General features: G+C 36.9%; 9 protein-coding genes and 1 non-coding gene across 10 annotated transcripts; 5 read left to right on the plus strand and 5 right to left on the minus strand.

The window, feature by feature from the left end:
- Positions 1-148: 148 nt before the first annotated feature.
- Positions 149-1,862, plus strand: BDF20DRAFT_256285 (uncharacterized protein). Its single transcript, XM_053075014.1, has one exon. It carries the CDS (start codon positions 183-185, stop codon positions 1,665-1,667), a length of 1,485 nt encoding a protein of 494 aa, XP_052938662.1. The 5' UTR covers positions 149-182; the 3' UTR covers positions 1,668-1,862.
- Positions 1,863-1,876: 14 nt separating this feature from the next.
- On the minus strand, positions 1,877-3,074 carry BDF20DRAFT_814793 (high-affinity nickel-transport protein-domain-containing protein; the record flags this gene model as incomplete). Its single annotated transcript, XM_053077014.1, has 3 exons — positions 1,877-2,322; positions 2,401-2,928; positions 3,017-3,074. 3 exons carry the CDS (start codon positions 3,072-3,074, stop codon positions 1,877-1,879), a joined length of 1,032 nt encoding a protein of 343 aa, XP_052938663.1.
- A 3,424-nt stretch (positions 3,075-6,498) lies between these two features.
- On the minus strand, positions 6,499-7,816 carry BDF20DRAFT_909937 (uncharacterized protein; the record flags this gene model as incomplete). The annotated part of the gene is made up of 5 exons (XM_053083651.1): positions 6,499-7,021; positions 7,095-7,122; positions 7,191-7,264; positions 7,344-7,387; positions 7,460-7,816. The coding sequence occupies 5 exons, from the start codon at positions 7,814-7,816 to the stop codon at positions 6,499-6,501; spliced, it is 1,026 nt and encodes a 341-aa protein (XP_052938664.1).
- A 215-nt stretch (positions 7,817-8,031) lies between these two features.
- BDF20DRAFT_256544 (serine hydrolase FSH) lies at positions 8,032-9,736 on the minus strand. Its single transcript, XM_053075015.1, has 6 exons — positions 9,559-9,736; positions 9,164-9,478; positions 9,004-9,093; positions 8,789-8,901; positions 8,411-8,724; positions 8,032-8,320 (listed from the first exon to the last, which is right to left on the minus strand). Exons 2-6 carry the CDS (start codon positions 9,279-9,281, stop codon positions 8,248-8,250), a joined length of 708 nt encoding a protein of 235 aa, XP_052938665.1. The 5' UTR covers positions 9,282-9,478; positions 9,559-9,736; the 3' UTR covers positions 8,032-8,247.
- An 87-nt stretch (positions 9,737-9,823) lies between these two features.
- Positions 9,824-10,449, plus strand: BDF20DRAFT_832252 (uncharacterized protein; the record flags this gene model as incomplete). Its single annotated transcript, XM_053078523.1, has 3 exons — positions 9,824-10,126; positions 10,228-10,314; positions 10,390-10,449. 3 exons carry the CDS (start codon positions 9,824-9,826, stop codon positions 10,447-10,449), a joined length of 450 nt encoding a protein of 149 aa, XP_052938666.1.
- Positions 10,450-11,615: 1,166 nt separating this feature from the next.
- Positions 11,616-14,520, plus strand: BDF20DRAFT_257079 (P-loop containing nucleoside triphosphate hydrolase protein). The gene is made up of 5 exons (XM_053075016.1): positions 11,616-12,333; positions 12,418-12,502; positions 12,568-12,638; positions 12,717-13,403; positions 13,481-14,520. The coding sequence occupies exons 1-5, from the start codon at positions 11,834-11,836 to the stop codon at positions 14,334-14,336; spliced, it is 2,199 nt and encodes a 732-aa protein (XP_052938667.1). The 5' UTR covers positions 11,616-11,833; the 3' UTR covers positions 14,337-14,520.
- An 8-nt stretch (positions 14,521-14,528) lies between these two features.
- On the minus strand, positions 14,529-16,266 carry BDF20DRAFT_815362 (WD40-repeat-containing domain protein; the record flags this gene model as incomplete). The annotated part of the gene is made up of 3 exons (XM_053077077.1): positions 14,529-14,637; positions 14,708-15,588; positions 16,075-16,266. Coding segments are annotated over 3 exons (1,182 nt in total), but the record flags the coding sequence as incomplete, so codon positions are not given.
- A 681-nt stretch (positions 16,267-16,947) lies between these two features.
- BDF20DRAFT_832255 (mitochondrial carrier domain-containing protein) lies at positions 16,948-18,065 on the minus strand (the record flags this gene model as incomplete). Its single annotated transcript, XM_053078524.1, has 2 exons — positions 16,948-17,954; positions 18,032-18,065. The coding sequence occupies 2 exons, from the start codon at positions 18,063-18,065 to the stop codon at positions 16,948-16,950; spliced, it is 1,041 nt and encodes a 346-aa protein (XP_052938669.1).
- A 6,346-nt stretch (positions 18,066-24,411) lies between these two features.
- BDF20DRAFT_t21 lies at positions 24,412-24,485 on the plus strand. The gene has a single exon. It is a non-coding gene; the product is annotated as a tRNA-Ile (tRNA).
- Positions 24,486-25,618: 1,133 nt separating this feature from the next.
- On the plus strand, positions 25,619-26,948 carry BDF20DRAFT_849349 (uncharacterized protein). The gene is made up of 4 exons (XM_053079899.1): positions 25,619-25,800; positions 25,888-26,045; positions 26,167-26,236; positions 26,325-26,948. Exons 1-4 carry the CDS (start codon positions 25,665-25,667, stop codon positions 26,744-26,746), a joined length of 786 nt encoding a protein of 261 aa, XP_052938670.1. The 5' UTR covers positions 25,619-25,664; the 3' UTR covers positions 26,747-26,948.
- The last annotated feature ends 123 nt before the right edge of the window (positions 26,949-27,071 follow it).

Consider the following 27,071-nt stretch of genomic DNA (forward strand, 5'->3'; position numbering starts at 1 on the left):
CGCATCGAAATGAAAAGGATTTACGTGGATCCACCTTATATTAACTGCAGTTGTAATACACATCTTTCTTTGGAAGCAAGCGGTTTTTATTTGACTCCTTAGTTTTTATGCTTTTACTTTTCCCTCCTTTTCTTTTTTTTTAAAAAAAAAAAAAACGGTGATTTTAGCGCCTTCTTTTGGTTATGAGCTACTCTTCTTTTTCGAACATTTCAGAAAATAAACGTTTTAAATATAACACAACAGCAGCCATTGATATCGAACAAAATAGTCAAACGCTGCCTACAACGGTCAAGCAGCAAAATGACAATGGCATGTACAACAGAACCTTTTCCGGTAGCTTGACAAGCGATCAATATCAACTGTCTTTTCTGAATAGAACTACCTTGCCCTCAGCATCGTCTTACTTGTCGTCCAGCGTGAAAGTTTCCTCTCCTTTACGTTATTCATGGCTGAATAATGCTGATTTATGGAATGATAGAAGTTTTAGCAATAGCTCTAGTAAGAAAAATTCATGCTCCACTGATATTAGACAACAATATCGCTGGCCACCGACAATTGCTGATGGGTCCTCGACAATGACTCGTCTTCACAACCTAAGGAGAAAAAAGTCTTCAACAAAGCCTTACAATCTTTGGACAATACGACAGCAGAGAAGAACGTTTCCGCCTTCTACTGATAGTCTACGACGAGTTGAACAAAAAGGTAAAATAAAGGAACTGTCGTCTATTGCAAGAAAAGGATTCAACATAAAACTTGATAAGAAGCAGCACCAAAGGCATAGTTTACAAGATTTTTTAGCTGCATTTTATAACGATAAAAACGAGGAAGAGACCTCTTCTTTATCGCCATCCTCCAACTCGACATCATCCGGTCAAAAACCACGCAAAGCTACCAAGAGAAAGGGCAAACAACCTATACATAAACAGAATCATGTTTTTCTAAGGAACACAACAGAAATAACACCGCGCCTATCGATTCATAGTAAAAGGGAAAACGAAGACACGTCTTCAAGCTCTAAAAACGATACTATTTCAGGTGTAAGTTTGGCGTCTACAACTCCTTCTACACCATTAAAATTTCCAACCCCTCCCAAACGGTCGCCTATTGCATTTTTTGTCAACCATCACTTTTATCATTCGCATGAAAATACGCTGATGAATGATAAAGTGCGACTACCGCGAAGAAAGTCCTCTGTAGTAGCCGACATAATTCATCACGTACAGCAACGATTAAGTAGCCTTTCCAACAGACACCATGAATCTCTAACACCTAATGCATCTACTCAAACCAGATCCATCTTGTCGTTGCCACTCAGACCAACATCGTTCATTAATACAGCAATTGTGGCAGAGGAAAGGCAGCGTTCGCGAATATTGTACAGAAAGGAAGTCAAAATACACTGTATATTATTTGTTTTCGGATTTCTATTTTTTCCATTGTGGTGGGTAGGTTTTGGTTACTATCTATATTCCAGTAGGAGTTCTGCTCATGTTATGAATAATAATGAGGGAGAAGAAGCAGTGGCTACAATACAAGATGTTCACTTTGATGAGAATATGACATCTATACGTGCCTTTGCTTATTTGAATGGGATATTAAGTTGTATCAGCCTCATTTTCCTGGCTTTCATTTTATCAATGATCATCTGGATGGTGAAAACGTCTTAACCAATTATAGATTTTAGAATAAACTCGCTTGTACAGTTAGGAAAGATATAGCTTCATACGACATTAAAGGATTTAAGTCCTTAGTACTTTATCAATGTAACAAAATTAGGTATAATAAATAAGAGGTAGGGTGTTAATTAGGATACTTTTTTTTACTGCTCTATGAGAGATTGAGCACAAGAATGGAGATTTCGAGCCTCAAAAGCTACTTAAATTTGCTCGGGCTTATGTTCAAACTGATGGGGCTTTTTCACCTCTCCCTCCTCAATTTTTTCCAGCACATTAGTGGCACCAGACTGGATCTTCAATTTTCCTGCTTCTACATTGTCGAACTCCTTTTCCAAATCTCTATATCCCATCATACGATAGACTATCGCGCTTATAACCCACGTTATTATAAAAGCCCCCACAATGATTATACCAATGTATTCAAAACTATCAGCCAAGAAGTACCAGAATTGCCACCAACCGTTGTCTAATTCGAGCTGCTCCCCAATCAATGAAAATAGCTCTATCAATGCTACAATGACAGCCACTATCACACTGATGGATGTGATTGTTAAATTATAGAACATTTTTCTGATGGGGTTGACATAGGCCCAAGTATATGTAAAGAGCATCAAAAAGCTATCCAATGAGTCAATCAAAGCCATACCTACAACCATATGATTGCAATGATATTCAATATTAGAATGTACTGAGTATTTTGTTTTCGTATGATTGTGCTTTTTACCTGAAGCAAACAATAACGGAAGTATGATAATCAACCACATCGACATCCCTTGTGCACCTTGAACAGCTGTAATACCCAATAATGTCACTTCCGAAGCTGTGTCAAATCCCAAACCGAACAAGAAACCCAATGGGTACATCTTCCATGACGCGTTCACAAATTTGAAGACAGGGCGGAAAAAGCGTCCCAGAATACCTTGTCGATTCAGATAATCTTCTATATCCAATTCTGTATATGTGCCTTCTCGTTTGACTTTTCGCATGGTTTTGACAATACTGATGAGACATATTAAATTCAAGGTTGCGATAAGGAAAAGAAAGGTGATAGAGACGCTGGTACCAATCAAACCGCCAATTTCGGAGAAATCTTCAACGCTGTTCGCGACAGCGTTGGCAGTAGCCGCAATAATGATGGAAGTGATAAAGACGACGGTTGAGTGGCCCAAAGAGAAGAAAAGTCCAACACAAACTGGGTGTTGTTTGTTGCTCAACAGCTTCCTTGTAACATTGTCAATGGCGGATATATGATCTATATCCATTAACACATAGTTGAGAAATTGTAAGTGCTACGTCCATCTTTTGTCATAAAAATGTATCTTTCTCGTTGGTGTGTGTACCTGCATCAACAGCATGCCTTAGGCCCAGGGTATATGCTAATGCTCCCGTTCCCATCATCGATGGATAGGGTTTGTAGGCAATTACGGCTACCACCCATATGACCACCTGTAGTATGCATAGACCAGCCAGCAAAATAAGTACTTTGGGTCGAACTTTATGAGGGTCTGGTCCAAATAATAATTTATAAGCAAATGAATCAGCAGACATAAAGCGTAATGCAAAGCGTCCTAATCTTCCTGGCTCTTGAGAACATTCTTGTTGTTGTTGAAAATCAGATTCTGTGCTCATTACTCTGCTGGACTGTAGTAGAATGGCTCAAGTTTTACTTCTATAACTCAAGAAATGATTGCAAGAAGAAAAGATACAAAAAGTTCACTTATTTTGGTTATGTTGATGAATTTAATCTGTTTTACGCTCGCTTGCCAACCTGTGTAACCGGAATCAAGAACAAAAGAGATTGCCTGTCATCAAGCTTTCGGTGCAACCAAGAACGCTTCTGTTACTCACCATAGAAAGAGCAATACACACCAAAGGTATTTAAAAAAGCGTTTTACCAAACAGCTTAGGTAGAGCATCCTTAATCTTCATTTGTTTCAACTCTATTTTGTCGTACGTCGATTGGACATACGTAGTTTTGCAATGATAAAACAATAGTAGATAGTATGTACACTGCTGATTGAAGAAAACGATTGGTAAAGCAATTTAGAGTCCGTTGCCTTTTACCCTGGATTCTTAATACCATTTTTCTATAATTTGGTCCGCAAAGAGCAGAAAAAAACTATATTTCGATCGACTCGTCTGTGAGTATTGTACAGAATATACCCGAACTATCCCGCTCTTTCAATCAGAAGAGTTTAGAAACTAGCGCGGTTATTCCCTATCTTTTCGAAATCATATCAATTTTCAGTAGAAGCAAATCCTTATGAAGAATTACTGTAGTCTGTGTCCTAAGTAGTAGACATGCCGCATTGTCTGTGTCTCAAAAAATCATACTGTTTAGACAGTACTGCATTCTTGACAAACGCAGATCATAACAGAATCCCTCGAACTATTTGTAGTTGGTACTTATGACTGTGAAAGCGAATTAATAGAGTAACTCGACATATTCAAGATGCATCATCCATTTTGGCATACAGAAGTTCCACAAATTCTAAGGCTAATTGTATCACAGCAGCAATTAAAGCAACATACAGCTTAGGCTAGTTCTTAAATAATGTCGTTACCTATCTGTGAACGGAATGATAACAAACAGACACAGAAACTTATATCATGCAAAGGATCTTAAAAGCTATGAAAGCGAACGATAAATCCATGTAAGCGATTAATCGCGTTTCTGCTCAAGTTTCTTGTATCACAAAAATTCTACTTTGATCGTGGGAGATACAGAAGCATAGAACAGTGATAGCAATATATAGTAGCAATCGGAATATCCGTCGTTGAAAGTTTCATTTCCAGCACCATCCTAAAAACATTCTCTGAAAAAGATAAATCATGTTGTTGAGCAGTTATATGGTTACTGAATGAAAAATATCCAGGTCCGGTGTGTATTACATGCTTATTTAATTCTCGTAAATTTCATTTATCCTTAACTTGCCCTCAGCATTTATGGAAAACATCAGGCTCGCAGCTATTATCAAACTGTAATCGATGCGCTATTGAATGAGTATTTCTATTTCCTTAATGTTTGGCCACAGTAATTATTTTCTCTTATTGATCAGCTATTTCTATTTCGGTAAAGAAAACTGGAGAGAGTGGCAAATACGAAACCTACAGTATTGACATGCTGAATACAGGACATCTTTACACAAGAGAGGTATGACTATTTGAACAAGCAATAGCTCAAAATGGTGCCGGAAACTGCCGACTTAACGAATAAGAAATTGTTCAAAAGTTCATGCTTACTTTTACATATCTTTTCATATACTTCTTCCATATTTTTTTCTTACTGTTTCAACTTTTTGGCATGCTTAGTAATTTTCTTCCCTAAAATCGCAATTCCTTTAGACTTGATCAACAAATCTTTCATCTTTCAAAGTAAACCATATGTAAATAGTTTCGTCGCTACTTGTACCTTGTGATAATTAAATCGTTATAGACCATAAATACGGTACTTACGAAAGGATGATGCTTTTCATTTTGAAACTTATTCGCCTGTCTGTCAGTGTATGAAGTTCATGTTCAAAACTAGGATAATAAAGAGACACAATTGTCTGCTCATAACCAAATTTCCTCATCCTGAGTTTTCGGTTTTTGTAGCATTCGATAATAGAGTTAAATAACGAAGAATGCGGTGATATTCCTCTTCAGCAACAGATGTATGTTGTGTTATACAGAATTGACAGCGATCAAAATTTTAATGCATAGCCCGTATCCATTTAGAAAGACATTGGTCCATTTTTGTCAAAAGCAAGTACTTTTCCTACCGTGACCAATCACTGTACACGTCTTTGCACCCTTAAGCCCTTCCATCATTATCTTCATCATCCTCTATATCGACGTTTTCACTTCTCAAGGCTCGTGAGCCCTCTAAATCATTATGTGATCAAAGCTAATGCCACCTATTTAGTATCTATATATTCCTTGTATAGCTCTGCCATGTTTAACCTTAAATCTCACCCAGAATTACATCGCATATCCTTGTAGCAGGCATTACATATTTGATGTCCTCGAACTGCAAACTGATTACAGTATGGGAATACGTTTCGTATTTTTGCTGAAAATGAACAACGCGCTAACTTAATATTTTGACAATAAGAATGAACCAATGTTAATTGTACAAGCATTGAATAAAGGAGCTAAAAATACATATAAGCTCTTTACCAATCGTTCCAGTGGTTTCTACAGAGTAACACTAAGGTGAAGTGAAGAGCAATGTCAAACGTAGCAAACTCAAGGAAAAAGAGGACTGAAGCCTAAATTCAATGAAGTATGTAATACTTTCCACTACGTCGGAAGGCCTTTTATTTGGTAACTCACTTACCGGTTACAATATACTTGTTTATCTCTTTAGTAGACAAGCTTATATCGGTTAGTCTAAAGTGAGCTTAAAATCTATAAACAAGAATGCTATTAATAAGGAAATTGGTACGGTAATGTAACTGGAAAGAAAATGTAGGCCAGTAATAAGCATAACCTTATGCGGAACAATCTTGCGTGTGAGGAAAAAGGACTTTAAGGCTTAACGACTTACAATATACAACGGTGGTTGCTAAAGGTCACTTATGGCTACGGATATGATCCATTCAAACATACAATAATTTTCGGAGCATTCCCCTAATAAAAAGTGGCTATCAATACCATTCCATACCCAATGTTTTATTGTCCATATCTCGGATGTGACTCCTTCGGCCAAAGGAATATTACGACAAACTAATGACCCTTTTCAACACCGTTTTATGACTTTATTCGCATTCTGCTCTCAGTTTATTATCAGCTTGACATTGTGAATATTGCTAATGATAATAATTATAGTAGCTGCCTTCTACCATCCAAAAACATATTCTTTCATTTTTCCAAGTAAATCGTTTGTCAAAGACTTACTCTTTTTCGCGCTGATGCCAACTTTGCCACTACCCAGTGTGTACTGACCATTAGCTTTCTTTAAATCTGTCTTATACAAATTGATACCTTCTTGAATTTTCATTATTGAGTGCGATTCTTTGTCTTCTGTTTTGCTATCGCCTTTTAGAGAGGTATCAGTAGTAGAAGTAGTGCTGGTGTTAATGCCGCTGCTATTCCTGTTTGAATCATTTTGTTGTTCTGATTCTGGCTCTAGACACACGCCGATGAGGTGGTTTTTAGAAATAATTGTACCATTGCTTTTGAGTGCAGCTACGGCTGAAAGGTCGCTAGCATATGTAATGGAAATCCAATTGCCTGAAGCTGATTGTTCATAATCACGAATAGTACCATATCGACTGAAATGATTGATAATATTGTGTGTAAGATTTAAGGGGTATCCAAACACACGAATAGTACAAGTAGAGTATTCAGTTTTCTTAGAGCTACCAATATTGATTGTAAAGGAGTTAGTTATGTAATAAAAACAATGAATTACTGAAATTGACGGCACATTACTTATCGAAGTGGTCATTTGTAGCAGGTACTAATTAGTTTTTGATAAGCATCAGTTTGATATCCAAATTAACAGGTTCAGTTTTGTATCAAACTTACCTCGTCTTTTTTTTTGCACAATACCATCACCAAATAATCCACGGTTGGGGTCTACAAATTCAGCAACAGTCGTTCTTATGAAAATAGATACCGAGTTGTTAGAAATCTTCAATTTATGCATGCTCAACCCAAACATAGTAAACCATGAATTACCTTGGTGGCTCTTTCACTTCTTTTGCTTCGGCAGCGGATGTAGGCTGTTCATATAAACGTAAGATAAAGGCATTGTACTTAAAGTCTCTAAATAGTACAGTTTATTTTTGTCCTACCTCGGGGATGACTCTTGAAAGTCTACGATCACCATACCCAATTGAAACCGATCTTGTCATGTCTAGCTTGATTTCATTTGCATCTTCAGGCTCTTGACTTCCAACAAAGAAAGCAGGTGGAATACATGTAATGTCTTTTTTTATTGGAGTTGTGGTTGCTGTTGCTGATTGAGTTGCCGTCGCTGTGTTACTCCTTGTATCTGCTGGAAAAGGTTCGGTTGTAGTTGTATACATATTTGGGAACGATGATTGTGATTGTTGGTAGTTATTATTCGATTGAGATGAGGTCGTGTGTTGATCTCTGCTGATATTATCCTCACTTTTAGGAGGTGCTCTAAATAAGGTGTCGGTTACCATGAGATTCGTATAATTAAAAGCAATTGCTGAAGAGAAACCCACAATTGCAAAAATGACAACAGGAATTTTTCTCTTTCAACGCAGCATTTTTAATTGGCTGCCGCAACTGTCACTTGTTCTTTGATATACTTTCGTCTTACGAGCATTGTGCCTTTAACGAAAGACAACAAAGACACTTATCTGTTATCTCGAATTAGTGTCACATCAATGGGTGTTAGAAATGAACGCATAATAACTATATGCGCTTTTAACTTATTATGAGTCTATTTTGAACGTCGAAAAAATGAATAAAAAATGGAATATCTAATTGAAATAATAGGAACAATCTATGACTGTAATTCTATAGAATGAAATAAATGCAAAATGTCTAAATGCTTCGATTTGTTCACATTAATGTTCCATCAATGATCAGTAAAATTCTATCGTGCAATCTATTGTTTCGCGAACTTGGAAACAAAAGCAACAGTTTCGTTACGAGAAGCAGCATTAGAGGGAACAACATGACTGTATGATTTAAACGAAAACAATTGTTGATTAGACACAAACATGATAAAGCAAACGGTTCACATAAAATAGTTCGTAATAATAGTTTACCCTCCTGCGTGACGGATAACAGTAGGTTCAATGCATTGCTCTACAAGTCGATCTTGAAGGGCCGGTTGAATCAATTTATCTTCTTCACCGATCATATGAAGTGTAGGGGTAGTAATTTTATGGCTCCAAATACCTGAAGTAGCCTTTTGAGCCTCGGGCACGAAACCAGCACAAAGCATAGCAAATTTAAAATTTGGGTGCTTAAAATCAGAATTGAAAAGATCAGGCATTAAAGCACGGTTCTCCATACAAATCAACATGATAGCAGCAAGACAAGCGCCTTGAGAAAACCCAAAAATACCATCAAAGGGACCCTAATAAGAAACGCTTGAAATTAGTCTCTCTCAGAGTGATAAATAGTGTCTTAGCTGTCTATACCTCTTTGATCATAAATTCTTTCAAAAATGTGACAGATTCTTTGAAACCTTGATAAAAACCGTCCTCGGTTTGCTGATCAGGGTAAGGATGCCACCAGGCGAAAGGTTTTTCGTCTAGCATATATAAGTGATATGGCGTATTAACGAAGTGCGTAAACGAAAAATTCCGATCCTACATAATAGCCGTCAAATCCTATTGGAAATTTAATCTCGTACCTTCAGGAGCATTTTCGTCAGCAGCAGCAGCGCGGTGAGCTTCTGATGTATATTTAGGATCAGTGGTCATTTGTGGAGCAGTTACATAAACTAATAGAAGCATCATAAGTTAGACCTGCTTTACTTTAAAACTTATTCTGTCACTGGACTATAAACATACCAAGCTCTGCCATCTTATCCAATTTCTTTCTGATAACTGCTGTTTTCTTTCTAAAAACACCTGCATTTTGTACCATGCCATGAAGGCAAAGAATACGTAGCTTTTCTGTAGTGGTCATATGGATTTTTAATGTAAAAGGTATCTTTATAAATTGAAGAATAAATATCCTTATAGAAAAAAAAAAGACAAAAATAGAGGAGAGATAAAAAAGTTTTTTTTAATGAAATTGTCTTGCTGGACAATTCGTGAAAGGCACTTTTTTAGCGCTAAGTTTCAGATCGACAACCATCTATGTGACTTCTGCCAAAGGCTTCCCTAACATACAAACAGTAAAATGCGTTAGATCGGTTACAGTAGTTCAGTTAATGAATAATGGAAAGCGCCGTATATTATACATTTAACCAGCTAGTGCATCAAAACACACAGGTACTAACGAATATTGACCTGAAAAAAGAATCGCTGAAAATCGGAAACTGAGTGAACCTAAGCTTTCTACAAATTTTGCCCCAAGACTAAAGTGGTATGACATTTTTTATTGATCTGAACTGCCGCAGTAAATATGTAAAGTCAATAATATTTTGCGGTTTATAATGGGGGACTTTGATTTTCTGATCATTGAACCTCAAAAAATCGTACATTTGTCGTCTATGAAAAACAGGCATGCTTCGGGTCAGCATTTTGCGGGGACGTGAAGCTATCAATCTTGTATGTTACTTCCGTGATTCTGATTATTGCATATACTATGTCTGTAATAGAGAAAGTGTTCCCAGTTTTACAGTTACAACGATATATAATTTGAACTTAGGAGCTGTTTTACAGATTACTGTCTCTTCAGTTCACTTAAGCACAATAATTCTTCATGACTGGGAAATGAGAAATTGCTTGCGTCAAAAAAGCTATGATTATGGCAAGCGTATTTCGGAAAGGCAGAGGAAAGGAGGAATTATCTGTAGGTGTTTTACAGTAATCTATAGTATATATGATAGATTAAGTTTATCATTGTAACTCGACCTTCATTTGTTACAATGTATAAATATGTATCAACGATATGCGTTGTGCATTAGGAAGGTGAAAGTAAAACCGCGTGCGATAAGTGTGAAGTTCTGAAAGATGTGAATGCTGTTGGTGGACTATATCGAAGTATGGTAGCTGTAGGTTGAAGGCTGTTATTGAAGATGAGTGTTTGTTATCAACCATCTGAGTTCCCTTTTTAAACGTGGATGTAGAACGTGAATGAGGTAGGACGTGATTGGCTTGAGAATTTTAGCACGAGCCGTAACTCGTAAAATAAGAGCAAAATTACATTGCGTTAGTATTGTATGGCATTTTGTGGATTTGTTTTCTGCAAAGTACATACAGTGCAGTATCAAGCGTAATGTGTCCAGTATATGCTGTTAGCGCGCTTCGAGCTTTCTGTGCTGATTTGTATTGTATTGTATTCCGTCAATTAAATTTGCTATGTTGACTAAATGCAAGGTCAATTGGACCGAACCAATCAATCGTTATATTGGCTAAGCTTATTGTTTATGAAATCTTCAGCTTCACATCTTAGCATATTGGGAAAGCTTTGTTGGCCATCAAGATTTTACAGTGTTGAAGAATATTTAACTGTGGAACTTCTAATAAAAGCTTTCTCGTTTTTTATATGAACGTTCAGTCAAGAAGGTTTTATCATAACTCAACTATCAAGTTTCTGAAATTCTTACACAGCCTCCGACTTATCATTCAAGGAAGCTTAAAAAAAAAAAAAATCAAATTCGACTTAACATTAAGTTAGGCTTTATCTAGAGTCATGGTTGTGCTATAACTCAAGAGGTGATTTTTGCATTCTTTATGTCAAATGCGGCCTATTCCGATGACAGCAGCATAAACTCTCAAGTATCCAAATTCCGCTTGTATAAAAAGAATCGTACATATTTAGCTCTCTATTACACACTTTTTTTGTCGAATATTTTGCCCGATCCTCTTTACTACATCTCAATTCAAAACGACAATTGTGTCTAATGTCTATTTTACTTCTGGAAACACTGAAAAAGGCCGAATTAGAACAGGTACAATTGTTCGAACGAAATAAGCTTCAAAAAGGATTTTTGTTTCATTTCGTACCTGAAAATAAATACGAACTAAAACATAAATTTTAGTATTATTCCAGGTACCAGCAGGTTTAAAACCAAGCTTTTAAAAGTGCTTCACTCAATCTCACTACAATAACAATCAAACAGCTTCACTGCCAATGGGATTTCGCAATTAGAAAGCTTGGCACAGGTGAGTTGTTTTTTTCTGATCGGTAGTAAATCTGATATATTCGAGATTAGCTAACTTTTTGAAAAAGTTGTCCATGCAAGATTACAGTGGGCTGGGCATAACTTCTATTGCTGATAGGAAGAAACTATTTCAGGTACATAATTCTCCTCACATATAACCGTCCTCCCGTAAAAAGATGTACATTCTGTTGCTAAAGTTGTTAAAATATAGCTTGTACAGAGCTTACGTCAAGAGATTCCTACTATAGAAAATGGACTTTTATCGTCACCCATCGTTGCTACACCTCCTACAATAAGCAATAATCGATTTTATACTGCTGCAAGCGCCAATATATCATCATGTCTGCCAACATCAGCAATTTCTAACGGTGTTAGTACATCCGCTATCAATTCAGACTTTTCAAATATGTCCATCGGCTCTTCTTTCCCTTCAAGATGCAATAGTCATATTTCTCGACAAGTATCGGGCCGATCTCGTTCACGCACTATAGATCAACAGCAGTCTCAGCCTTCACTGAGACCATCCAACAGTAACATTTTTTTGAATAGTTTAAGCAACGAAGACATTGTGCCTTATGATAGTGATGATGATGATGGCAGTAACAACAGTGATAAAGAATTGCTTATCCGCCGAGGATCAGGACCACTTTTGGATCCTTATGGCGTACCTTTACAAAATAAGTTTGTCCGTAGTCGTGGTATTACTACCGGCAGTCAACCACAGGGTGGTAATTTTGGCAGTTCTCCACCAGTAGCAACAGCAATAACGGGGGAAGACAGTGATTTGAATCAGAAAATCCGTGTTTGTGTTAGGAAAAGACCTTTGAATAAGAAGGAAGTTGATAAAGGCGAAAAGGACATTGCACCGACAGCTGGTGTAAGAAGCATCAATGTGAACGAACCAAAGTGAGTCTTATTTGATAGCAGATACTTATAAACGGGTTATATCTTTTATAATTAAACTCATATGATGATAAATTTATAACTTAGAATGAAAGTAGATCTAACAAAGTATATAGAGCAGCATAGCTTTACTTTTGACGATGTATTTGATAGCAATGAAAGCAATGAAAAGGTGAGCTGAGTAGTCATTGGACAATTATTCCTTTTTACTCAAGTTATTGAAATTATTTCTGGCAGATTTATCAACGAACAGCTTACCCATTGGTCAGATACGTATTTAATGGAGGAAAAGCCACTTGTTTTGCATAGTAAGAAATCATCACCAAACCCCAGACACTTGATCATAATGCTTAACGCTAAATGATTGTCTTATACTCCTCTTTCAGCGGACAAACAGGTTCAGGTAAAACCTATACCATGTTAGATCCAAAAATTGGGCTCTACGTGCTAGCAGCTCGGGACGTGTTCTCACTACTTCGAACTCCACCGTATGAGCATCTGTCTGCTTGGATTGGCTTTTACGAAATTTATCAAGGACAGCTCTACGATCTTCTTAACGAACGTAAAAAGCTCTTTGCTCGTGAAGATGGCAAACAAAACGTGGTTATTGTTGGCCTAAAAGAATATGTGATAAAGAACGTCGAGGACTTAATGCAAGTATTTGAGTATGGTAGTCAATCCCGCAGCACTGGCAGTACGGGTGCTAATTCAGATTCGTCACGATCGCATGCCGTGCTTCAAATCCTTCTTCGCCCAGTCAATAACAAAAAGAAAATCATTGGTAAATTGAGCTTTATTGACTTGGCTGGTAGTGAACGAGGAGCTGATCGCGGTGATACTGATATGAAAACGAGAATGGAGGGAGCTGAGATCAACAAAAGTTTGTTAGCTTTAAAAGAATGTATTCGCGCTCTTGATCAAGATAAACGACACACTCCTTTTCGACAAAGCAAATTGACGCAAGTGTTGAAGGACTCTTTTGTCGGTAATTCGCGGACTTGCATGATTGCAACAATTTCTCCGAATCAGTCTAATAGTGAGCATACCTTGAATACGTTACGCTATGCGGATAGGTATGAGATTCAAAGGATGCTGAATACATTTTTAACTTAAAGGAATGACATTGACTTGAATACAATTTATATAATAGAGTGAAAGAATTGAAGGGTGAAAAGGACAGAAGATTTGTCAACTCTGATGCTGAAACTATCAGCGCTGGTAACAATTTTATACATCAACAGCAACAAGCACGAGTGTCGTCGGAAGGATACGCAAATGAAGACGAGTTTCCCGACGAATGCATAGACTCAGACGATCCTGATCTCTATAATGGCATAGAAGGCGATGACCTGCTCCTGCATGATGAAGATTTTCCCAGTGATGGTGATGTAAATATTCTTGACGAAGAATTTCCGCACGAGAATAATCTTCGACAATTTCAGTCTGTTGACAGTTTAGTATTGCAACAACCACTGGCAAATACAGTTACTGGTAGAGAAAACGGATCTGCATTGTTACCAACCTCACCTGATTATATCCTGGAATCTCCAATACCCAATACAGCAATGGCTTCTCAGATACCACAACAACAAGTTCACAGTAATATACCCTCAACCCATCATTTTTATCGTCAACATAGCAATGTTGCTGCTGATAAACTTTCATCAAAACTAGACGATTGTTTATTTTTTAATCCTGAGACGATTGAGTCCTTTATTAAATGCCATCGAGCGCAAATAAGAGAAGTGACAGATTTCTCAAAGAAGGAAACCAAACTATTAGCCAACTTTACGCTGACCCTTTCTAGCAGAAAAGAAGACGTTGAAGGCGCTCTTAACGAGGCTCAACAACAACAATCTTCTAGCAATTTAAAAGAAGAGTTGAAGACGTCAAGCGAATTTATTGGTTACTTGGATAATTTAGATGAACTGTTGGAAATGAAATTGGCAGCCATCGAAGCTTTACGCGATAGAATTCGACAAGTGCTCGGTGAAGAGGTTCTCTAACCTTATAGTATATTTACGTTATCAGACACGATTGCTGTTGCTTTCTATTTAAACTGCTTTCGCGTTGTAGAAGAGCTTTCTCTTGAGATAATAAACGTATATCATATTCTCCTTTACTTAATCTTCCTCTATCTGAGGTATAAGTTTGGCTTTCCTCCATTTGATTGGAAAAAAACACCAAAAATGGTGCAGCTAAAGCAAGAATTTTCTATCAATTCCATGTGCAAAATCGTAGATAATGACTCTTGTGAGATTGGAAGTGCAAACTATTTTCGTACAATCAAATTTTGTATTTAAAACTCTATGTGTATAAACAGCGATTTTGAGAATATAAATACCAGATTACAACATGTGACAACTACTTCGATTACCTTCCATCCGTTGCTTGTCCAAGATCTCTTAAAAGCTTTCCTCGCTTCAAATCCCAAAGCTTTATATGGCCATTATAACAGCCGCTTATGATTCGATTAGTTGTCGTATCCAATTGAATAGTGCGGACCAGCTCAGTATGTCCACACAATGTATATAAGCATTCACCAGTATCTGCATTCCACACTTTGATTGTTTGATCGCTCGAACCACTAACGATATGTATACCATCATATTCCACACATGCAACCCCTCTAGTATGCGAAGATAATGTTCTCAGGCATTCACCTGTTTCCAAATCCCAAATCTTAATTGTCCTATCTCCAGAAGCAGAAACGGCAATGTTACCTCTGAACTGCACTGAATTGACCGCTGCTCGATGATCATTGAGGACACGCAGACATTTTCCTGTTATTCTATTCCAAATCCTGAGTGTGCGGTCCTTTGAACAGCTAATAATTCGATCATCGCTGATAAGTCGCAAACCAAGTACACTATCTTCATGTCCTATTAATTTACGTTCAATCCTCCCAGTGGTGATGCGACTAACAAGTACTGTCGCATCAGAACTTCCACTAACAATATGTTGGTTGTCATATTGCAAACACAAGACACTTCCGCTATGTCCTCGAAGAGTCTGTTGACATCGGCCTGTAGCTATATTCCATATCTTAATCGTATGGTCCCGACTACCAGTGATCATCTTTTCTTTATCAAACTGAACACAGTAAATTCCTTCTGTGTGTAATTCTGATGGCGGACAATCGTTCCCTGGAAAGTGCTCTATTTTGCAACTTCCTGTCAGCCAACGCTGTTCAATGGCATACCGATTTTTGTACAATTGCTGCCAGTCAATGTAAGGTGGATGCTGGTTCACTTGGTTCTGCTGCTTTTGTATTCGGGTATCTTTGTAATCTTCGGTATCATATTCTACTTCGCCAGCTACACTATTCGGTATAATGCGGAAGTCCCTGGTCAAACTATTATTGTCAATTGGATGACTATCTTCTTCTCTTCTTTTTTTAATCAGTTGAAAGGTCTTTACTCGACGTATGTTACCAACTGTTTCAGTAGCTGCTTGAATTAGAGGAGGTGAAGAGGAAGGGGAAGCCGAAGATAGTCTTGTTCTATAAAGTCTTGATGCGAATTGATTCGTTGTTGGAGAAGATGTTGTTCTATTTCTGTGTTTGATACTAAGAAGAGTAGGTGAAGGGGAGGAAATTCTGAATTGCTTCATCCGTGACGATAACTGACCCATTGTCATGGACGATGATAGTCTCTTGATTGGTATAGAAGATATACTACTATTGTTATTGTTATAGCTGCTTTCCTGCATTTCTGTATTTTGAACATTTCCTTCAATTGCTACGGAAGGTTGCTGCTGTTGTTGGAGATAGTTATACATTTCAACTTGGTCATAGGTCCAGTCACTTTTTTCAAACAAGTTTTTCCATAAACATTGTTCTTTGCATAACACATACCATTCTGTGGAGACAAGTGATGCTTGAAGTAATGAGTGAAGATCCAAAAAACTTAGAATAAGCAGCAGAATCTCATAGGGTGATTCCTATTAAAATTGAGGTATTTGACTTTAGAGGTATAATATCTTTTTCAATGTAAATAGTTTGTGAATTCGAATTATACACTTACTGAGAGTATGCTAACAGCTTCAGAAGCAGCTGAGGCAAGGCGGTCGACGACTGAATTCACTTCACTTGCCGGCAGTGTTGACAAAATTTGATAAGCGAAGTCTGAAGAATAAAGCACAACATAATATTTAGTTTCCAACAGCAGAGCTTGTGTGCTTACAATAGTACAATGTACCAGCTTTTTGACCGTTTGTCCAATGCTTCATAAATTTGGGAATGCTGAAACTACAATCGATATCCATGTCATCGATGTCCATTCTTTCCATTCTGACCTTGTTTAAGGAGGGAAAAATACTAATACTGAGACTGAAAAGTCTGTACAATAAAATATGTTTGAAAAGGACAAGTGGTAGTGTTAAGAAATGCAAAGAAAGTAAAGAAAGTCAACATAGATGTTGAACGATCAACGCAAATAACTCTTATGAAACCTGTCAGCATGAATATAATTTTGAGGTTGTTACAATTTGATTGGATGAAAATGTACTTTATTCACGTTGATTCTAAGACAATGAAAGTGTGGGGTATCTTTTTTATGTTATGGACTCAAAAATGTGATGGCTTCTTTTGCTATGGAATTAAAGCACATGTGTACTTTAGGTCTGACTCATTGCTACTCTCAAAGTTTCGTACATTGGGAAAAAGATGCCACAGACGCCGAACCACCAAACGCTTCGAGAAATGGAGCCGGCGAAGAAGGTATGATACACGTTGCAAATCCTTTTTGGGACAGTGATGCTTCTGTTGTTATTCCAACTCTGACCAATGATAGAATTCAACATTTGTATCACTGTTACTGGTTGTCTGTTTATGCTGGCTTTTTGCGCAATCATTCTTGTGCGAAGAACATCCATCGGTGTTGTGATATAGCCTGCTAAAAATCCACTGATGCCGCCATAAAGAATACCTTGAACTGCTGTTATTTTTGCTTTGTTTCCTTCTTCGAGTGTACTATGAGCCACTACACTTGTTTTTAGTTGTTGGTAGTCTATTGTAGCTGTTGATGATGGATTAATGGTATGTTGTCGTTGCTGATGATTTCTATATACATAATATTGATGGAAAGGATGCACTAATTTGAGCTTTTCGTACGTCACCAACAAAATAATCATAAAAGGTGAATCACGCGCAGCAATAGCCCAAAAACCTTTAAAAAGGCCTTTGGGACCTTCTTCAATAAGTGTTTGTCGTACCACATAACTTGCGGTTGATGTATTTTTGTAACTGGTTACTGACGATTTGTAGTGGTCTATTTGCATTTTGGCAGTAATTACCTCCCGGGGTACTTTGATAATACTGGATGCAAGATCACCAATGATCGCTGATATAGATGTTATAGATACAGTTACATTTTTATTTTTATTCAGTGAAGTAAGCTTTGATTTGCTGTATTCATAAGTACTGTAACGGAAGCCACCTTGTCCTGCTGCCATCAGAGCTGAGACAAAGAAACCTTTACCCAGGCTGTGGATGGTAGCTCGAGAGAATAATACTCGTTGCCAGTTACCAGTAACATCTGCTTGTATACGCGTTTTAATTGTGTCTAAAGGATGCATACAAGCGTAAGATACCGAAAGACCTGTAGCGCCTGCCACAAAATTCACTAAGGATAATAGGTAACATTGAAAGATAAGCATATGATCTCCATTATATGTTGATTTGCTATTCACAAATACGCACTTTTAAGTTGATCAACGGCCGATGATGTGTACATTATTGTCAATTGGGTATACTCTGTTGATTGGTTGAGAACAAACAAGATACACAGTAATAGATGTGTGCGCTGGTTTAGAATGAAAGAAAAGATAAGGATGAATAATTGTCCTTCTAGGAGATCAATATATGGGATTGAATTTATATACAACAATAAGTAGAGACGTTAAGGGTGACTCAAAGATTTTTAGCCAATCATTCTGTTCATTGTTATGCATTTATCCCAATCAAATTAAGGAACCCTAATGACAAAATTTGACGATCTGCAAAGCAGAAGGAAGAATACTGCCAAAGAGGGGAAGATGGATTTCTTCAAAGAGCTATTGGCAGAAATTGAGGGAAGGCAGCTTTATAACTTGCCTTGAGTGAAAGGGTTATTATCCCCAGAAACATTCCTCCAATGGAGTCAAGTGTCTGGAACTAATGGTCGCAATAAAGCTATGAAAATATGGCATAAGCACCTTATTATTATGAGGCTCCGCCATATTAGAATAATTCTAACAACAACGCATCGACATTGTTTTTTTCTTATCTTTTGAAACAGCAAACTTTCGCTATGCAGTGTTTGAGTATACTTAGTAAGTGATTGTAGAAGAAGTAAGCAGTAAGTGCAACACCTCTTTCTTTCCAGTATACAAATCATCTCGCTAGTTATTTGCAAGACATACAAGCGTACCTGTGTACTAGTATGCCTTTACCTTAAGCAAGGCGTAAGTATAAAGCCGTTCCTGAAACAAACAATTCGTTTACTTCTGCTCCTTCCTTCTAAACGTTTATAAGCGACCATTATCAAGTTATTGATGTACTAGCATTGCAGATAACATCACGTTTCTAGCCTTTTGTGTTTTGTACATACTGAAAGAAAAATAGCACGGAACATGCAAATCGTTTGCAGTTATTCATGCCAAGTTGCCTTACGAATACTAACGAAACATACCGTTGCCGAGCGAGCCACTTCATAGCCAAGCACATTGAAGTTAGTCTTTATAAAGTCCTACACATGAACATATATTTCATCCCGTCTATTAAAAAAGCGTGAAAACTAGGCTTCTTGTCCTGCTACTTCAATTCCCTTTACTTTAAGCTCTTAATATGCCTATCTCGATCGGAAACAATTCAAAAAGTTGCTGAAAGTTCATAGGCTGGGCTATCTTGATTTGCATAGTAAGCAATTAATATATATTCCCATCATGCTTCACAGACATAAGCAGAGCAAGAGCATAATACATATGTAATATAGAAAACGATAAGTTTAGGCCATATACGCATATTCATTAAACTTTCTCTTGCAAGAAGTCTACATATGAAAGCTTAATGTTACAATTAAGATACGAGATGCAGCTCTGAACTTGGAAATTTTGGCTTTAGATTTTTTTCCTGTTCATTTTATAAATAAAAAACATTCAAATCCTGTTGGTCCCTTTCACAATTCGTCCCCTTTTTTTTTTTTTTTGTTCTCTTTTCCTCTAATTTCAACCTTTCTTAATCACCCGTTTACAAACATTTAGTATACATTTTTGATCATTAAATACCAGCTCACTGATGACGAGTATGATTGCATCGTTCTTTTTCACAAAAAAAAATAAAAAAAAAACTGATTTAGTTACGGTTCCTTGGATTTTGATTTCTTACAATTCTTCTTCTTGTGTGAATTTTAGCTCCTTCAAAACGCGCAAGCGAGGATGTCAGTACTGATTTATTCAGTTTACAAGCTGACGAAGCAAGTGGTGAAATAGTCACTGCTATGCGTAACAAAATGGTCAGCTTGCTTGAAGAATGTCATGCGTGGAAAAGACGTGCTACATCGCTTAACCATGAAAATACTAAGCTAACCAAGCGGTTAACAGAGAAAACGTCCAGTTACCAAAAGCAAATACAAGAGCTTGTTGATGCTTTGGCTCTTGCCAAAAGTAGAATAGCCTCTCCCTCATCTCACATGTCCAAATCTCATGATGTTGATAATGGAATTTTTTCTGAGGTACAAAATGTCAGCCAAGGATTCAATAAATATACACAAGCACAAATTAATGTGGATGAACTTGAAGAAAGGATATATGAGCTAGAACAACAAGTTTTAAGGGACAAGATCGCACTAAATAACAAAGAAAAACAGCTGCATGAACTGGACGAGACCATTCGCAAGCAACAATTTGCTTTGAAAAAGAAAGAGACTCTTCTTGAACAACAGCGACGAGCAGAAGATGAACTAGATGATAAAGAAAAAGTTATTGTGGAACAAAAATCTATGCTGGCAGACAGAGAAAACGTTATTAAACAACAGCAACTAGATTTGGATGAGCTTTATACAGCTATGAGAAATCTTGAAGCCGAACTCCAAGCACGCGAACATGCAAGGGTTGAATTTGAACAAAGAGTGCTTTATGAAAAGAAAGTCGATGAAGACTATATTCAGCAGCTAGAAGAAGAATCTACAACTATAAACGATAGATATAAAGCTGAACTTGAGAAAGAGAAAGAAAGATTTGCTAAGATTGAGCAGGAAATAGAATCAAAAGTGCTCGAGAACTACAACGAGAAGCTTGTTGCTGTTGAACAGGAAATTAGATCGAAAGTGGCCGAAGAATATGAAGGCAAACTGAAACAGAAAGAAAATCGCATTCAACAATTAGAACAAGACACTACAACGCTAAGACAAAAGTTTGACTGTGAACTTGAGGAGCATAGAGTTAAGTTTGATAAAATCAAGCAGGATATGTCGGATGCTTCAAATACAATAGACGATCTGAAAAAAGAGCTTACTTTGAAGACTGATGGGCTCGATGAGGCAACTAGGAAACTCGAGTTGTCAACATCAACATATACCAACAAACTAAAAGAGAAGGAAAAGCAACTAACTGAAAAGGAAGCTGAATTGGAAGACGCTGACAACCAAATCAAAAAGCTTACGACTCAACTGTCTGCAAAATCGACACAACTCAGTCAACAGGCGACAGAGTTGAGTGCTACTGAAGAATATAAAAGAAAAATACAGCTCTTAGAACAACGCGTAACTGCGAAGGAAGATGAATTAACAGAAGCCACAAGGAAAATTGATGAGCTTGAACATCAACTTTCTAGGAAAGCAAAAGAACTTGACCAACAAATGAAAGAGTTTGATGTAGTGGAACTTCATAAAGACAAGATTAAACAATTAGAACAACGCTTAAACTTTAGAGATGCTGAGCTAGAAGATGCTTTAAAGCAAATTGATCATCTTACCAGTCAACTGTCTTTAAGAATGACACAACTTAAAGAAGCCGATTGGGAAATAAGAGATCTACGAGAGAAACTTAAGGAAATATCAGCTGGAAGGGAGATAGAGCTCGAGGAAGCAAACAATAAATTAGAGCACTATAAAGAATTACCCCATTTAATAACCGAACAATCACAGCATGTAAAGGATTTAGAGCAAATCATAGAAGAACAGAAGGCGGAAATTGCTAAGATAACAGAAGAGTCTATTGAAGAGTTTCAGAGAATTAAATTAGAATATCGACAGCAAGTGGCCGAAAAGGAGGCGCAGTTAGATGAATATCAAGCCATCATTGACAGGTATACAGATGCTTTGAAACAGCAGATTGAAGAGTATGAGAGATTACAATCAGCGTTTAAACAGAAGGATGAAGAATGGAAAGAAATTGAAGAGCAAGCGACTAATACTATAAATCAACAAGCAGAAAGTATTGATGCATTGGAAGCTGCCTTGGAGAGTAAGACGGAGGAATTGAACACTATCATAGATGATTTACAAGGAAAAATGCAGGATGTAAAAGTACAGTCGCAACAAAAGCTAGCGAAACTGAACAAATTATTGAACGAACAACAAGATCAATTAAGCAACCTTCCTAGTCTTAAAATTACGATCAACCGACAAGTGAAAGAAATCGAACAGCTTAATCAATTGCTTGATGAAGAGTACTCAAAGAGGAAGGAGAAGGAACGAATAGCTAGTGAAAAGCTGGATAAAGCTCATAAAGAACGCCGCGAACTCGAAACACAGCTACAGGGTCAGAGAGATCAACTTACGAAAGCTGTGCAGACTGAGCGCAATTTAGGCATAATGACAGAAGCATTACATGATAGGGAACGTAAAATCAAGCAAATGGAAGAAAACCTAGCACTTATTGAGAGTAATCTACAAGATGCTATAAAACGACGCGATCTTGTTGAAAATGAATCGAGATATTTGAAGAAAATTCTTGATGATGTACGTAACTCGGTTAATACCAAAAAGTAGTCAACTGATAACCAACCAAGTTACGAATAAATACTGTATTGTATCCTACTCTTCGATTTTTTATTGGAAATAAATTGCTTATATCAGTATAAACCCAATGTATGTTATAATTGTAACTAGTATCAGTTCTCTCTTACTGTGTCTTGAAGGGGAGGGGTGTTCTTTGGGTGATCTTTACGCGATAGATACTATTTAGCCGTACTAGCCTTGATTTCCCAGATATACAATAAGATCAACGGGTATCCATTCGTATTAATATCTGTAAAGTATCTATAAAGTTTTCCAAAGCTTGGGTATACTTATTGGACAGTAAAAATACTGATAGGATGTTAGCTTCATAGTGTATCACAAATCATGTAGAAATTTTGAATACATTCATCTACCACTATAACGGAGGTACACATCAATGCTGATTCACTATAAACTGAGCTTTGTGAACAAGCCATCTGGAGGGAATACAAGAATTATTCTTTCTACTGCCTTCCAACGTAGCTACTGAATCTATTGTAGTAAAGAGGAGCAACTGAAATTGTCAGTGTCTATTGTTGCTGACCGAATCTATAACTTGGCGACTTTTTTAATGTAAATTGATGGCTTGAACAAAACGCACTTCTTGCCGACGAGTTAACTCTGCTATTCAAATGAAGTACATGGCTCTACATACTGAGCAAGTGTGTATCACCATCTTTGCTTCGTTTCTTTTTGACAGCTTCGATTTGCGTAGTATTCTTTTCTGTTTGACTAGCAAACCTGAAAAGACAGCTCACTTTCAAGTAGCTTACATTAGAAACCTCGTATGCTGCATCTGATGGGATTTCTTGAGTTGCTGATATAGCAGAGCTACTCCTTGGGTGTCATTTCATTTAGTCAGATTTTATTCATAAAAGAATAGTAAAGACAATCGAGTTTGTAACTATTAACTGAACTACGGCTATCAATTTTATAACACTTGTAACGTCTGTGAGCTGTGGCAGAGATGAGAAAGACCAATTAGACAGAACAAGACTGTGGTTTCTGAAAGATTTGTTACAACGGACAGAAAGATAGTACTTAATATGATAACGTTTATTAAACGGATGTGCAGAAAAAATATGTGGGGGGGGGCAAGAAATAGATAAAAACACTGAAGTGCATCTGGATCCATATCTAGAGAGGTGAAACCTCTTTGATTATGTTATTTGCCTAGAAGGCGTCATAACATATGTATTCTCACATTAATAATTTTTTTAATTTAATAGCTCCAAATTGTATTCCTTTCTTTTCCCAAATTAAAAACTTACTCTCCACAGCGATAAAGGTTAAACAATACCATACTCGAAGCTGTCATAAGAAAGAAACAGAAGAATTAATCTACTTTAAATAGGATTAAAAAATTGTTAGCATTGTATATGATTCATATCGGTAAAACCTTGTAAAAAAAAAAAACCAACTAAAACCTTGTCGTTAGATAGTAGGACATCGGCAAGATCTCCTTGCTTGGTGATTAATAGCGTAAATGCTATTGATGGCTAGCAAAATTTTTCAACACATGCTACAATATATACTTGTATTGGTGGGCTCATTTAAGCAGGTAATACTACAGACATGTGGTACGCGCGTTAATCTTGGATATAAAAGAATCAAAAGAAAAATAAACTACTACTATTAATAAAGTTATTGTGTTTGCTTTTCATCAAATAAATAGAGAATAACAGCTAACACAACAACTCTTTATAAATAGCAGTAGTTGTCGGTTTTCTTTTTCTATTTTTTCTTGATTTTGTTTTGTTTTGAGAAAAAAGTAAAAACGGTGGTTTGTTTTTGTTAAGCTTTCATGCTTACTATCTCTTGTTTTACTCTTTTATTCATACTGGATATCAACGAATACTACCAGTTGCTTCATGAATAGGCCGTCGTCAACGAGATGTAAAAAGTATGATAGTAATTCACGTACTCCTATATGCGGAAAAAGAATGACGTGTCTGCTTAGTATTTTATTTCCCGCAACATTTATTGAGCTAGCACATGACCTGTTCGGCAAAATATTTCAAAATTTGGTTCGGATTTTGCTTTGTCCTGTAAAAAACTGCTTACGTATATATAATATTTACTTAACCTGCTAATAACAACAGCTCGCTTAGCTCAGTTGGTTAGAGCGTGGTGCTAATAACGCCAAGGTCACAGGTTCGACCCCTGTAGTGAGCATTTTATATTGTTTGTTTTTGTAGTGCGTGTACCGGTTGGTTTCATATGGACCTTTCTGTTGAAGAGAACATTTTTTTGCAAGCACCATCACTTGTAGTCACTAATAGTTGTGAAATGAGAGTGCTTTTTTTTTTTTTGAAGAATGAATCTAAAGCTTATCACGGCGCATTTTGAAAAGAAGGTGTTATTCTCATTGTTAATACCAACGACTATAAAATGTGCTTTGTTCGTGGATGTTACTATTCTTGCATAGATACTGATCTCTGAAAAAAGAAATGATAAGTAACGAAAGCGCTGTCCTCGACACTATGATATCAACGCAGAACATCACATGGAAGATGCAGACGTCCTCCTCCTAAAGAAAAAAAAAAAAGGGCGTGAAAAAAGACCAAAGATGAAGAAATGGCTGTTCTTGAAGGTCATATAGACAGAACACGTCTGATATGAAAAATAAGTGGCATTGATCACAAGGAATAAGAGTAAAGGTTACTTGCCGAGTAGCAGTCATTCGCTTAGGTTATTTTAGTTGTACACACACGAAAAGGAAAGAAACAAAAAAAAAAAAAAAAAAATCGCTGAAGAATGATACATCGACATACGTTAAGTGCGCAAAGATAAGATGCTTGTACTTTTAAGATGATTTCACAAAACAAACATAGAAGCACGAAAATGGATGGATTCAAGCCTGCAGACAGCCTCTGTAAGACCAGAGCAATTCTTTAATGTACCTGATTTTTTTTTTTTCTTGATTTTTTGAAACCAACAAAAAATTTATGCAAAACTGTTTCAAGGTCTCACGGTCACTCTCCAATGTAAACGTTTCTAGGAAGAAAAAAAAAAAAAAAAAAAAACGCAAAAAAACAACAACAAACGTGCAGTTGATGTCCAGGTTCATTTTCGCTAAAGTGCCCTCCTTCAACAAAAAGAAAAGCAAAATAGACTTACGATTATGTAGAGTAAAGTTACATGCGAAATAAAGTTAACCAACCGGTTCATCATGTTCGCTTTTAAAGACTCAGCCCAGCATCGTTATAGACTGTATTAGCTTTCGTCACACTTACAATCGCGTTATATAAAAGAGATAATTTTTGCTCTTTTTCTCTTTTTCCCGCTTCTTTCTGTTCTCCTATCTGAATAATAATATATATATATATATAAAAAAAGGTCTTTATCATCATCATGTCAAGACTCCATATCTTTCAAAAGGTAGCCAACGTGTTGGTCTATCTTTTCTTCCTTTCATCCACTGTCTATAGTTTGTTTGGTCCTCACGACTCTACTGTCATCCATGCCAGTGAAACTTATATTACGCCTTGTAAGTGGAAAAAAAACATAGCAAAAACTACTACTCAGTCTATCCTCCCTTCTACCTGTTACTCACATCCTACTTTCTTTATTACAGCTTCTTGGATTGGATACGTTTGGACACTTATTCATATTCTCTTGGGTGGTTTTGTTATCTACCAATGGTTCGATGCTGCCCATGAAGCTGCTATTCATGGTGTTGGATGGCATTTCGTTATTTCCGTCTTGCTCAATTCTGCTTGGTTATGGCTTTTGGTAAGTTATATCAATAGATAATCCTGACTTAATTTGTAGGTCATAGCCGCCCATCTAACCAGAGTGAATTTTTTTTTTTTTTTTTTTTTTTTTTGGTTCCGTATCGTACGCGATAAAATAGAGATCTGGTCATTTTATCATTGGTTTCATCTTTGTTCTCCTCACGGCTGCCTCTGTCTCCTGTGTCTTCTGTAAGTCAAACCCCATGACACATTTAGCTTTAATTTCCCATCTGCATGCTATGCAATTTTGTACTCATTGCTTTTCTTCTTTTTATAGACAAGCTGACAAAGGATTATCCTTCCTCCAACTGGTGGGATAAACTCTTTGTACATGCTCCTTTCTCTTTGTGGCACGGTTGGATTGTCTTTTCTGCTGTCATCAATCTCTTCCAAGCCTTTACTCATACCAAGGAAGGAGGTCCTGGTCTCTGGAGCCGCATCTTGGTCCTTCTCGCTATTCTCTTCCTCACACTCACTGCTATCGGTTATGTGGAATACAAGAAACACAAGGGCGACATCACGGGTGCTTTAGTGCTCGGTCTCGGTCTCTTGGCTGTGTTTACGAATCAACATGATCCTTGGATTCATTGGTCTGCTTTGGTGGGTGCTATCATTACGCTTATCTATCCTTTGCGTCCTTATGTCTTTAAGTTGGTTGGACGTCAATCCAGTCAAGAAACTGCTCCTCTTCTTGGTTAAACAAAAAAAAAAAGTAAAAAAGGGGAGGAAAACAAGTTTTCTAATATTTAATTTTTATACTCTTTCTTAGCGAAAGTTTTTCTTTATTGTTGTTCATAAGTAGTAAAGCTGAGCGACTAAGTGGAGTATATACTATTTACACTATAAACCCACTACTTGAATAAAAAAAAAAAAACAATTTTTTTTTTTTTTCTAACCATCACTCATCGGTTTCGCTCGACGTGTGGATTTAAGGTTATGTCGTTATTGTATCACATTTTCCGCTTTTTTTCTGTGCTTCGTTGATAAGTACTTTTACAGATAAAAAGGCTACAACCTGTCGTTG

This window comes from Mycotypha africana, assembly GCF_025528875.1.
Source record: "Mycotypha africana strain NRRL 2978 chromosome Unknown BDF20scaffold_2, whole genome shotgun sequence".
Classification (NCBI taxonomy): Eukaryota; Fungi; Mucoromycota; class Mucoromycetes; order Mucorales; family Mycotyphaceae; genus Mycotypha; species Mycotypha africana.

Excerpts from the sequence above, each read along its gene's own strand:
- BDF20DRAFT_257079 (XM_053075016.1), top strand. The coding sequence starts at position 11,834 with ATGTCCATCGGCTCTTCTTTCCCTTCAAGATGCAATAGTCATATTTCT. Across the intron at positions 12,639-12,716 it reads AAAGCCACTTGTTTTGCATA|CGGACAAACAGGTTCAGGTA; the intron begins GTAAGAAATCAT and ends CTCCTCTTTCAG. Across the intron at positions 13,404-13,480 it reads ACGTTACGCTATGCGGATAG|AGTGAAAGAATTGAAGGGTG; the intron begins GTATGAGATTCA and ends TTTATATAATAG.
- BDF20DRAFT_256544 (XM_053075015.1), bottom strand. The coding sequence starts at position 9,281 with ATGACCACTACAGAAAAGCTACGTATTCTTTGCCTTCATGGCATGGTA. Across the intron at positions 9,094-9,163 it reads GGATAAGATGGCAGAGCTTG|TTTATGTAACTGCTCCACAA; the intron begins GTATGTTTATAG and ends TGCTTCTATTAG. Across the intron at positions 8,725-8,788 it reads AAGAATTTATGATCAAAGAG|GGTCCCTTTGATGGTATTTT; the intron begins GTATAGACAGCT and ends GTTTCTTATTAG.
- BDF20DRAFT_849349 (XM_053079899.1), top strand. The coding sequence starts at position 25,665 with ATGTCAAGACTCCATATCTTTCAAAAGGTAGCCAACGTGTTGGTCTAT. Across the intron at positions 25,801-25,887 it reads TGAAACTTATATTACGCCTT|CTTCTTGGATTGGATACGTT; the intron begins GTAAGTGGAAAA and ends TCTTTATTACAG. Across the intron at positions 26,237-26,324 it reads CTCTGTCTCCTGTGTCTTCT|ACAAGCTGACAAAGGATTAT; the intron begins GTAAGTCAAACC and ends TTCTTTTTATAG.
- BDF20DRAFT_256285 (XM_053075014.1), top strand. The coding sequence starts at position 183 with ATGAGCTACTCTTCTTTTTCGAACATTTCAGAAAATAAACGTTTTAAA.